At 44.8% G+C, this 12,493-nt stretch overlaps 1 protein-coding gene across 1 annotated transcript in view; it reads right to left on the bottom strand.

Annotated features, from left to right (window-relative positions):
• CDC73 (cell division cycle 73) overlaps nt 1-12,493 on the bottom strand; it is a 164,960-nt gene that overhangs the window by 12,987 nt on the left and 139,480 nt on the right. Inside the window, exons 14-15 of the mRNA XM_075936731.1 lie at nt 8,908-9,069; nt 6,452-6,552 (exon numbers count right to left, since the gene is read on the bottom strand). Of these exons, the coding sequence (XP_075792846.1) occupies nt 6,452-6,552; nt 8,908-9,069 (263 nt within the window). The remainder of the gene's footprint in view (nt 1-6,451; nt 6,553-8,907; nt 9,070-12,493) is intronic.

Raw genomic sequence — 12,493 nt, forward strand, 5'->3', positions numbered from 1 at the left:
AAGGGGGGCACAACAGGGCTTCGGATGGAGTTTGCTGGCTGGTTCTGAGAGCGGTGCAGGGCCAAGGCAGGGCTGAGCCTGCCTTAGCCCCACTGCACCCACCCAGGAGCCACCTGAGGTAAACAGTGTCCAGCTGGAGCCAGCTCCGAACTCCTGCCCCAGTCATGTACCCTCTCCTACACTGAAGCCCCCGCTCTAGCCCTGAGCCTTCTGGACCCAAACCCCCTTACAGAGATTGTACCCTGAACCCCCTCCTACACCCCAAGACCAGATCCTGTGCCCAACCTTCTGCCCCTGCCTGGTGAAAAGGAGGAGGATGCACGAGGGAAGAAGGATGGAGTGAACTGAGGCATGGCCTCGGAAAAGAGGCACAAAACAGGTGGGGCAAGGGTATTTGGATTTGAAGTAGATCCTAGATTGCACAAATTCAAAAAGTGATCTGGAGCTAAAAAAGGTTGGAGACCACTGCCCTAAGTCTTGCTTTTTTCTCAACTATCGCCCTTTTCCTAATTTCTCTTCCATAAACTCACTACTCTCTTGTCTAGACCAGGGCAGTGATAGCAGGACCGATCAATTTTTAACTATAGTTCAGAAAACACAGGACAAGAGCGAGTGTGTATTTAGGCGAAAGGATTCTCTGCCTGAAGGCTCTAGCAACAACACAGAATGGATATAAAACAATTATTTTCTGAGTATTTAAATTACAGTAAACTTTTCTTTTTTAAAAATAACCCTAATGAAAATGAAATATAAATTTAATACAAAATATCTTACGGCTCAAGTTTATATCATCTTTAACATTTAAATAAAATATGCTGGTTTTTATGTTTAAATTCCAGCTATCTTCTAATGCAACTTGACATAAACCGTGAGCAAAATGTTAATAAATGTATCATTCACTGGTTTCTAACATTCTATAAACATGGTAAAAATCTGAAACTACAAGGCATAATTCAAAGTATACGGTTATTGCTCCCTCCTATGTACCGAGAACATGTACCAAATCTAAAGGATCTTTTTAATTGTAAATCAGCATATTTTAACAATTATATCAGCCACTGAGAAAGCACTTTTTAGAAAACAGATGCAATACAAATAAAAAAAATTGATTAAGACTGATTGAAATAGAGGTTTTGCACTTGCAGACTTAAATCCACCATGCAAGAGGAACACCTGTAACGGGAGTACAGAGTAGAAAGTAATTAAGTGCTGGAGTTTCCTTAGCTGTCAGTCCACATGCTGAAGCCAGAAGAGTACGCATATCATGGTATTTGCTTACATGGGCAAACCAGCCTCCAGGCAAATTCCTGGCTGCACAGGGATCTAAACTCAGGGTGTGTACGTCATTATCAAATATCAGCATACTAACTGCCTTTCATCTAGCTTGTGCCTTAGAAGTAGCTTTACTTATTTTGGAGCTTAAAGTTTTAGGAAGACTTATTTTATATAAATGCCATCTTCATAAAATAGACATCGGTAAATAAAACTGACCTAACCCCATCAAAATAAGTACTGAAATCTGAAGAGAAAGAAGCAGGTTGCAACTCAGTAATACCCTGCATTTTGGTGTATTTGAGAACACAGAGAAAATGCAAACTTGGCACTTGCTAGTGCAACAACTAGCAAGTACTGTGAACTTCATCAAGCACAAGTCTTCTGAGTTTTGCTGGATACTATGGCAGGATATGGTTGTTGGGCTATCTTGGAGTAAAACAGATAATTTGTATGATGGTCCCTGGGTGAAGGCTAGAGGGAAAAAAAAGTTGCTTACTTTGACAACTATTGTTCTTCATGTCTGTTCCACTTAGGTGTGTGAGCACTGCCTGCACAGACTGCTGGAGAGTTTTCCCTTAGCAGTACCAGTCGGGCCAGCAGTACCGCCACAGTGGCGGATATATACTGCGCTGCTGGCCTTCCACCTCCTCAGCTCCTTTTTGTCAGACTCCTCCGATGCAGGGGAGGCGGGTAGGATGTGGAATGGAGATGAGCAACACATCTCGAAGAACAGCTGCGAAGGCAAGTAACTGTTTTTTTCTTCTGAGCGCTTGCTCATGTCCATTCCACTTAGGTGACTCCAAAGCCAAACCCAAGGAGGCGGGGGTCACAGCCTACAGAGAGAGTCTGCAATTCAGCTCTGATCACTGCTGCATCCTCCCCAGTGTGCTGCTCTATGGCAGAGTGGTTCGCAAAAGTGTGCGCTGACGACCAGGTGGCTGCCCTGCAGATCTCAAAATGGGCACCTGAGCTACAAAGGCGATGGAAGACAAATGGGCCTTGGTAGGTGTAGCTGGAACCTGTGCCAGCTCATAGCATGTCCTGATACCTGAAGTGATCCAGCATGAAATACCTTGGGCTGACACCATCAGGACCTTCGTCCTGTCAGCTATGGACAGAAAAAAATGGGGCGGAGGGGGGGAGAGGATAACTTCCAAAAGGGTTTGGTCCTTTCCAAATAAAAGGCTAAGGCTTGTCTAACATCTAAGGTGCGTAAAGTCTGCTCTGTCCCAGAACTGTGGAGTTTCAGGCAAAAGACTGTGTGACAGGGTGTTGGGGGTCAGGGAGGGGAATCCTACACCCTGCACTGACGCAGCGCTCAAGCAGCCATGCCAGGAGTGTTAGGCGGCCGCTGAAGGCATTTGCACGGGAGCGCCCTGCGCCACCGAGTCGAACGGCAGGACAGCGCCTGCGCCGACATCCCAAGCAAAGGGCGCCAGCTTTGAAAAGCGGGCCGCCCCGCCAGGCTGGAGACACACAGGGGAAAGGAGGGAGCGGCCCTGGCAAAAAGGCACGGAGCGAGGCAGCCCTGGAGACATAGGCTGCTGGAATGGGTCAGCAGGAAGCCCTGGAGGAGGGCAGCGCGTCAGAGCACAGCAGGAGGGGAGGAACATGCCCAGGATAGGGCTGAGAAGTGGCCTGCGAGTCAGTAAGTTACGGCATACCCCTACCGACAGAACAGGAGGCTATCGTCCCTGTTCTCAGGGTCCTGAGCTGAAACCTAGAGAGAGAGGATGGACCCAGGTCTCCCTTTCCTCCCTGTCCATGGGTGGTCGTGGACTAGTTGAAGTGACTCAGAAAAGACTGCTGTTGGACACTGTGGACTACAGGTTAACTGTTGGGGTATGAGGTCACCCGGTGAGAGTTTCCTCCTAAGGAGGGAGGAAAACTGTAACAGACAAGTTAAAAAAAAAGTCCTGATGGAGGTGGAAGGGGGACACCACCTTAGGCAGAAATGCAGGGTAAGGGCAAAGCCTGACCTTGTCCTTGAAGAAAACCGTGTACAGAGGGGCCACCGTTAGAGCCGAAACCCACTTTCCAGGACAGATGCAGGAAAGAGCACATTGTCAATAGCTCTAAGGGAGGGGCCATGAGCCTAGAGAGCACCAGGTTTAGATCCCAGGTGGGCAAGGAGCTATGCACCTGGGGGTGAACCCTATCCAACCTCTTAAGAAAACGATGCACCATAGGGCCAGTGAAAACAGACCCGCCCCGTGACCCTGAGTGGAAGGCCGCAAAGGCCACCAAGTGCACCCTCACAGAGGACGGGGCCAGGCCCTGGGTTTCAAGGTCTAGGAGATAACCCAAAATGGCCAGGACCCCCATAGGAGAGAACCCTGTGCCCTCTGACCAGAGTAAGAAACGCTTCCACTTCTCCAGGTAAGAGGCCCTTGCAGAGGGTTTATGGTTTCCGCTGGAATGTAGGGGCAGGGGCCCTAGGGAGGGGACGTCTCTGAGGGGTCGAGGTGTGAACGCCAAGGGACTTGAAGGTCACTCTAGTATCTTTCAGCCCATGCAGGCTGGTGTCAGGACTCGAATGGCAAATCCTGAACGGTGTTCTGGACCTCTGGTGTGATGCTAGACATCTGAAACCAGGAGCCTCTCCAAAGGACCCGGCTGGTCGCCATAGTACAGGCCACTCTGTGCGCAGCATCCAAGGCGGCCTGGAGTGCCGCCCAAGACACGACTTGTCCACCGTCAGGTCGGAGTCCTCTGATGCCCACTCAAGTTGCACCCACAACTCTGCACCAGCCTCTTGAGAAGGTGCTGGTGGGCTTGAGAATCCATTGCTGGCATTGATGGGAAAGCCAACCCCAGAGCCTTGTCCATGTAGGAAGGTGAGTACTTGTGTACCATCAAGTCCTCATGCTCCCTGGGATTGCTTCAAGGCCTGGGATGAAGCCAGGTGGCTCGTGGGGCTCTATTCCATGGCTCCTTCCAATGAGGGCCTAGGGGAATCCCTCTGGGTTGACATTGCCTGGCTTGGTGCCAATGATCGGGGCAGCGGCGTAGCCATGGGTGATACACAAGGCCCTAAATGCAAGGAGTTCTCAAAGGATGGGGCACTCCCCTGTGCCTGATGGTAGGTCCAAGGGGTCCAGAAAGGCCATTGTCCTGGTCCTTGCCACTGAGGTGGCCAGGTCTGCTGCACTGACTGGCCCAAGGCGCTGCGATGGTACAAGTGATACTGAGATCTGGAGCAGTGCTAAGACCGGGAGCATGAAGCTGAAGCCCAGGACTGTGCTGACTTTGTCGGAGTCTGAGGAATATTCGGATTCCAACCACAGTGGTGCCGAAGATGGGCCCTGCCAGCGACGCTGGGAGGAGAGCCGGACCATTCCCACTGACTTACCCCTATGCTGGAGGCACTAGATGCTCTGGTGCCATAGAGTGTACTGCTGGGATAGGGATGCTGGAGGATGAGCTCTCCCTCGACTCCTGGGAGAGCACTGTGCGACGGACACGGTGGAGCTGGCATTAATGCATTCACTAGTGACTGTGGCATCACACATGCTGCTGGACCTGAGCTCATAGGTGAAAATTCAGCCAGTGCTCACTTAAGTGATTGTCTGCCCAGGTAAAGTGCCAACATCTCAGTGTGGGCATGAGACTGGTCACAGTGCACTCAGAGTGATGAAGGTGGTCTCAAGGTTAGTTCCATCAACTCATGCATTGCCTCAAAGGTGTCTGGCATGGAGCACCAGTCAACAAGCACCAGCTCCCCCTCTGGGCTCTGCTTCCTGGCTGCACTTGACTGGCCATGCATAGGCCCAGGATCAGCAGGACTTGAGGCTGGCACTAGCGCATTAAGGTGCTCTGATTTTTTTTTTTTTTTTTTAAATAATGGAGATTGCCTATCTCCTAGAACTGGAAGGGATCTTGAAAGGTCATTGAGTCCAGTCCCCTGCTTTCTCAGCAGGACCAAGTACCATCCCTAACTAATTTTTGCCCCAAATCCCTAAATGACCTCCGCAAGGATTGAACTCACAACCGTGGGTTTAGCAGGCCAATGCTCAAACCACTGAGCTATCCCTCCCCCCTTGGGGGAGCATGGCGGGCATGTGCCAAGGCAGTGATTTGCCCCTCTCTGCAGTCTTCTTACAGGGCACATGGGATTGAGAGTGGTGCCGGGCGGAAGGGCATCTCGACAGCATCAAAGCCCCAGAGCCTGTTGCACCGAGGCTGGCGAGCTGCAGGATTCTGGTGCCATGTCCGTGGCTGATCGGAGTGCCGATTCCACGATTATTTTCAGGCACAAATCCCTACCACTTCATCTGGGGCTTGAAATTACAGCAAATCTTGCAGTTTGCCAGAATGTGAGCTTCTCCCAGACATTTCAGGCACAAATCATGTGGTCCCCAAAGGGCACAGGCTTTGTGCAGTGCACAAAGGGCCTGAAGCTATGAGGCCCTGGCATGCCCTGGGGGTGGGACGGGCCGCAACAGGCGAACCCGGACCCAACAGTAAAAAATTAACAAGATAAAACAACGTCTGAGCAGACTAACAGGGAAAGCAACTTGGAGAAACAATGGGACTCAACTCGGTGCTAACTAACTGTGAATACCACTAAGACCACACTTGCAAGAAAGCGAGGTAAGAGCTCCAACAACCATCATGGGCAGTAAGAAGGAAATAAAAGGGTGGAGGGCCAGCAGTGGTATATACATGCCGCTATGGTGGCGCCACTCCAGGGGTTCCCCTGCTGGTCCAATGGGTACTGCTGAGGGAAAACTCTCCAGCAATTTGTGCACGCAGCACGCACACACCTAAGTGGAATGGATGTGAGCAAGCACTTGAAGAAGAAAGAACACTTCTGTAAGAGCAGACCTTCCCCTTTAGCAATATATTGTTTCAGGGGGTACAGAGAAACCAGGGCTGTTTGAGCCACCAACTGAAGTGTCCCCCAGTAGTGAAATAAAAAGCCAACTGCTGTACAGCAACAGCCCCTTCAAGAAATCTACCTTGCTGACAATCTTGTTTTCCTGAAGAGGTGTGGAAGTCAGTGTGCTAGTTTATTTCCTGAAGGAGACCAAGCCGCGGAATCATACTTGCCAATGGTGTCAAGGAACTAGCTTCCTACCACATCCCAATCCACAACTACCCCAGCCAAATCTGGACCATTGGTGGTATGCACAGATAGAAAACACGCAAAAGTTTCTGTAAGTTAAAAACTTACTTTTTGCAAAAATATCAACAGGTGATCCATCAGGCAATAGCCATGGCCAGCCTTTGAATTGCCAAGCAGGACCCTGCACAAACACTGCAACTACACGATCCCTTTAAATAAATGATAGACACAAATTAAAAGACTTGAGATTTTAGTCACTATAAATTCCCGAGAGAAAAAAAAAACCTCAAGTATTCATATGACAGGTTTCTGTCGACAGTTGTGAGGAAAGCATTGTACATTAGTAGAATTTCTTTTAAAATCACTGTTATAACACATTAATGACTACTGACTGTACTTCCAATATGTACGTTCTACATATAAGTCTCTTCAGCATTAACACTCATTTTTGTACTGATATTTATGGTCTGTCTACTTGTTGTATGCAGTTCAAGTTCAAATTTAATGTTTATCAGAAAACAAATCCTGTTTCACTTCTTGCGATTACTGTTTAGAATTTTTTAAATGCTTTGGAATTTGTAAGATAATCCCCTATGAATTGTATTGAGGACTAAATGAGATATAGCAATTTAAGAATGTGTATTCAGCACAAACTTTAAACTTTTAATATTCAAAGTTCGTTACAACAAGAGAGACAATTTTAACAATTTAACCTACATTTTCAAAGTGCATTTTTAAGAGTATATGCAACTTAGACCTGTAGCCTATTATCTACTGATTGATAACACAGAAATTAAAGTTCACAAATAGCAAGTTCTTTGGGACAGGCATTGTCTCTTTGCTATATATTTGTACAGCAATAGAGCTTGGGGTCTCCAAGCACAATCACATTACAAATAAATAATCCCATAATCTAATTCCTGAATTTACATTATTGTAAGGATTTCAACAGAAAACAAAAATCATCATGACTGTCTGAAATGATAAAAACACAAAATTCTTCACTTAAAAACATTTCTCACATTAGCTATTATAAAGGTTAAACTAAATTCCTTATCACTGATTTCATTCAGGGAAAGCAATCACAAAGACACCTTTACCTTTGTCAAAAATGTTTAAGGTCTATTTTGGATGCAAGCTGCCTTTTGATACTTCAAAAACTATTCTTGTTTTCTGTTTGCCTGCTACTCCCAACACAGACTACCTAATTATCTGGAAAGTTAGATCTTATTTCCTTGTAACATCCAAGAAGAATGTTAAAACAGAGCAACAGGTCTTGTACGTACCTAAAATATTTTTAAATTAGGAGGATAAACAAAGACTATTGGTTAATCAATACAAACCCTTTTGCGGTTTAAAAAAAAAAAAAAAAAAAAGTACTGACCGATAGTATTTCATCTTTTTATAGGCCTCCACAAATGTACCTGCATGTTTACAGAACTCCATCTTGACATGTATGTCAGTGTCCCTGACCATGATACACGTTAGCTTAAAGCTGATGCAATCAGCAGACCAGGGAGACTGGGAGCAAAGCCGCGGAGGACCCAGGCAGCGGGACCGCGGTGCGTCTCGGTTCGCCGCCCGCGTCTTCCTGGTCTGCTGGGGTGGGGTGGGGTGGGGGGGGCGCAGCTAGTACACACCCCCCCCCCCCCCCCCAACAGACTAGGCTTTTCTCCAGACGCCTGTGGCAGAGCAGCTGGGGCGCTGCCAGTTGGTCCTGCAGCGCTGCTCTGGGCGCTACTGGACCAACCCGGCAGCACCCCAGCTGCTCTGCCCCAGGCATCCTGATTCAGCCGCTGCTGGTCAGTTTCAGCAGTGGCTGAATGAGGACGCCTGGGGCAGAGCAGCTGCGGTGCTGCTGGGTTGGTCCAGTAGCGCCGAGGAGCGGCGCTACTGGAGCAACCCAGCAGCACCCCAGCTGCTCTGCCCCAGGCGTCCCCAAGTCAGCTGCTGCTGAAACTGACCAGTGCTGACTACAGGAAGCCCGAGGCAGAGTTGCTCTGCCCCGGCCTTCCTGGAATCAGCTGCTGATCAGTTTCAGCAGCAGCTGACTTGGGGATGCTTGGGGTTCTTAAGTTGATTCTGTATGCAAGTCAGAACTGGCGGTCAGTTTCAGCAGCGGCTGAATCTGGACGCCAGTTCCGACTTACATACAGATTCAACTTAAGAACAAACCTACAGTCCCTATCTTGTACGTAACCTGGGGACTGCCTGTAATATAATAGCTCTGGATCCTGAACAACTTGAGTGTGACTTTCATAATCACGGAGGGTTTCACATAAAAAACATGGGATAAGGCAGGAACAATGTTTGTATCATTAAAAGATTGTTTTTTCTTTTAAAAATACACTTTAATAAACCTGATAGATTATTACCTCAACCTGAAAGGAACAAGCTGCTATATACTTCCTAACCATTTCTTCACACATTTGTTAGTGTTTTCTTCACCAATTAGTTTGAAGTTAATTTATTAGCTCATTTCAAGCTCCGTGTTCTTGTTCTCAAAAAGACAACTTAAAATGTAAAAAAAAAAATAAAAAAATAAAATAGCAGCTCTGCTTTACCAATCCTGTGGCATAAGTTTCAGAGGCTGGTCTACCACTCGATAAGGTACAGTAACGCTGACTGTGGTGCCCCCAGGTTGCATCTGGTCCTTCCTTCTCTGTATTAAAGTTTCATTTTCTCGCTGACAGCCTTGTTTTTTCTTTTCATCTGATGGTACAAACCTAGGGAATAAAGAGGCACTTAGACCCATTTATTTGTTTGCAATAGCCAAAAATAAAAGTAAGCAAACCAAAACTTCTGGTAATTCAAGTAAATCAGGTAAGACCACAGGTAGTTTAACATGCACTCTCCTCCACTTGTGCCCACTGCAGCAGCCATGGACAAGAACTCACCTGGCCCCAAGCTGCTACGGTGAGAGAGGGCTGGGTTTGTCCTCTTTCCCCAAAGTAGCCTGCCTACTGAACCCCTCATCCCCAGCCCGATCCCAGATGGATGATTCAAATGAAAACAAACAATTTTTGAGTTATGGACCTGAGCAACACCAGATAAATCCTCTAGTTTCACAGTAATTTTCTCTGAACATGGGTGATTTAAGTATTTTAGTTGCAAAAAAACTGCACAACGTATTTCTGGATTAAAATAATTATTTAGATAGTTTGTGTCACAAAAAATATCTATCAAATCTTTCTCCGAAACATGAAAGACAACAGACAAGATGCAAAGATGTGGTTAAATTAGGCCAAAACTTTATTAACCTAACTCATTTGGGATTTATCAACAACGTAGTCAACACAGTTTATTGCAATTTCCTCAATCATTTTCAACTGTTTAAGAACAGCTGTTTGCCCCATGTCTGTGCTCCACCTCATATGAGGGTTAAGTGCTAGAGGAAAAGGGTTGTTTCCCTTGTTATACCAGACATTAGGAGACCCAACCTCAACTTCACAGCTTTCTATGAAGATGAATTTACGCTTCTAAAATTATTGAAGATTAAGGCATTAATCCAAAAATTTTTACAATCTATTGTCAATTATTTAATTCTCTACTTTTGATCTGTCATACGCATCACCATAAAATGGATTATACAAAACTTAGACAACAGGAACAGACCTTTGGCATAACAGTATGTTGCAAATTGAAGCCATGGAGTCATTATGCTCATCTATCAATACATACTGTAGTACAAAGGGTTCTAAATGCACCTCATCCAATACAGAAACTCATCTGTAAATACTGACCAAATACTATACAGATCAAATTCAATTTTGACAGAATTCCCTTCCAATCATTAGTTTTAAATCAGTTCTTGCAAGCAGGATGTGGCCTTCCATGGTCAACTGACAGTATAACTACAAAATCCAGTATCACTGTCATCCTCAACTCCTGAATGCAACAGCAATCACTGCCTTTGTACTCAGGTCAAGATGTTTATGTTTTTGAAACCTGCAGTCTTTATACTAGAATTAAATTGTATTTTAAACACAAAAGGCTATTTAAACAATTATAATCATTCATTGGTCACCCTATGAAAACGTTCTTGAGTTCTTATTTCCTGTAAAAGCAGTTAGACAAAAGAGAGCAAAGCTGATTTTTGAAAATCAAAAGTGGAGTTCTTGCCACACCTATGGGGCCTGCTCACTCACCTACATGTGACGTACTTTGGATGAGAAGTCAGAAAGCCATGGCAACAACAGGTGGACATCAGAAGTTTCCTTACAATAACAACTGAAGTAATGTCATGAAACTGGAAAACTAAAATTGCTTGTTAATGCATATCTTACAGATTTTGGCTATTAGAACTTGATTCTATCTGGCTGAAAAGAACCCCATCTGCTCTTAAAAATCTCCAATGACGGAGATTCCACAAACTCCCTAGACAATTTATTTCAATGGTTAATCACCCTGGTGGTTTGGAAGTTTTTTCTAACGTCAAACCTAACCCTTTCTTGCTGTATTTTTAAGCCATTGTTTCTTGTCCTATCATCCTAAGTTAAGAATAATTTTTCCTCCCTCCTCCTTGCAACAACGTTTTACATACTTGCTTTAATTTAAATTAAAAACAAAATAAATATTAAAGCATGTTTTTTGTCAAGTTTGAAAGAAGGGAAAATCCCTGATGAAGTTAAATATTTTTAGAAATTTGTCACTGAATGGGATAGTGAATACTGATAAGAAAGAGTGAATTATTTAACTTGTTAGTACAACAGTTCTGGATTTGTGGATGCCTAGTCAAAGGTTTTGGGTCCCAGCTCCTCCAACCATGCATTCAATTATGCATGAAAAACTAGGACAACATGAGTCTTCCCTCAGTCTCTTAAAGACAAAACAAATCTCCCTAGCCCCAGACTTAAAATATTCCATGCAGTTGAAGGCTTTGGTATTAGATCACAATAATTAATAAAACATTAAGGGCATGTCTACCCTAGGAAATGATTTTGAAATAACTGATTTTGAAGTAACTCCTAAAATAACTATTTCGAAATAAGCATATTCCCCAAGGAGACCATGAGTTATTTCAAAATAAACAGCCCCTTAGTTTATTATTAGGGGCACTCTGCTTGTTATTACAAAATAATTCCCTAGTGTAGACCAAGGCTTATATTTGTATATAGTGCTTCTAATCAGTAGGTCAAAGTGTTCTGCAAAGGATGTGTCACTGTCCCATCTCCAGATGAGAAAATTGAGGCACAGAGCTGAAGTGACTAGTCCATGGTTATCCAAAGATCAGTGGCAGAGGTGAGGAGAGAACCTAGGTTTCCTAGAACAAGTCTACATGATGATATTAAGTTGACCTAAGTTATGCAATTCCAACTATGTGAATGGCATAGCTGGAATCGACATATTTTAGGATGACTTATTGCAGTGTTTACACCATGCTGGGTTGATGGGAGAAACTCTCCCTTTAACTTACCAGAGTCAACGGGAGAGTGCTCTGCAGTTTATTTAGCTTAGCTTCACCAGACAACTAAATCGACTCCCCTCCCAGTGAATTGATCAACGCAGTGTCGATTTTCCAGTAATGGAAACAAGCCCTTAATACCAGTCCAGTGTTCTAGCTCCTGGGAAATACTAAGTCTTCAAAAGAAAAATATTTTATACTAATAATTAGAGAGGAGAATATTCAGTCTAAAAAATGCACATTTGGGGTTAAAATATTTTATGAATGTGTGTCAATTTTGGCAATTTGTTTCAAAGACTTTTTTTACTGTCGAAATGAACTGTTTCAATGAAACTTTCAAATTTTTTAATTAGATTCACCAGAAAACTTAGGCCACATTCACAAATCCCTGAAGGAGGACATAATGGTAGTGGTGCACCTTAGACCATGTACATTAGGAAGCACTCACATGGAAGGAGAGAGAGACTGTGGTCTAATCCAGTGGTTCTCAACCGTGAGCCATATGGCTCCCCAGAGGCCACACCCTACCTCTTGGTAGAAACATGGAAAAAATGTAACATTAGGTAAATTATGTACCTTTTTTCCCCCCAACTAACAGCAGCTATAAGGGGGGGCCACAGAGGTAAACAAGGCTCAGAAGGGGGTCAATTTAGTAAAGACCTGCTATATCTACCACCAATTGCACTCCTGTTGACTCCAGTATTTCACTTGAGTGAAAAGAGTAAGGAAGTCAATGGGAGTTTCTC

This window comes from Pelodiscus sinensis, chromosome 9, assembly GCF_049634645.1.
Source record: "Pelodiscus sinensis isolate JC-2024 chromosome 9, ASM4963464v1, whole genome shotgun sequence".
Taxonomy (NCBI): domain Eukaryota; kingdom Metazoa; phylum Chordata; order Testudines; family Trionychidae; genus Pelodiscus; species Pelodiscus sinensis.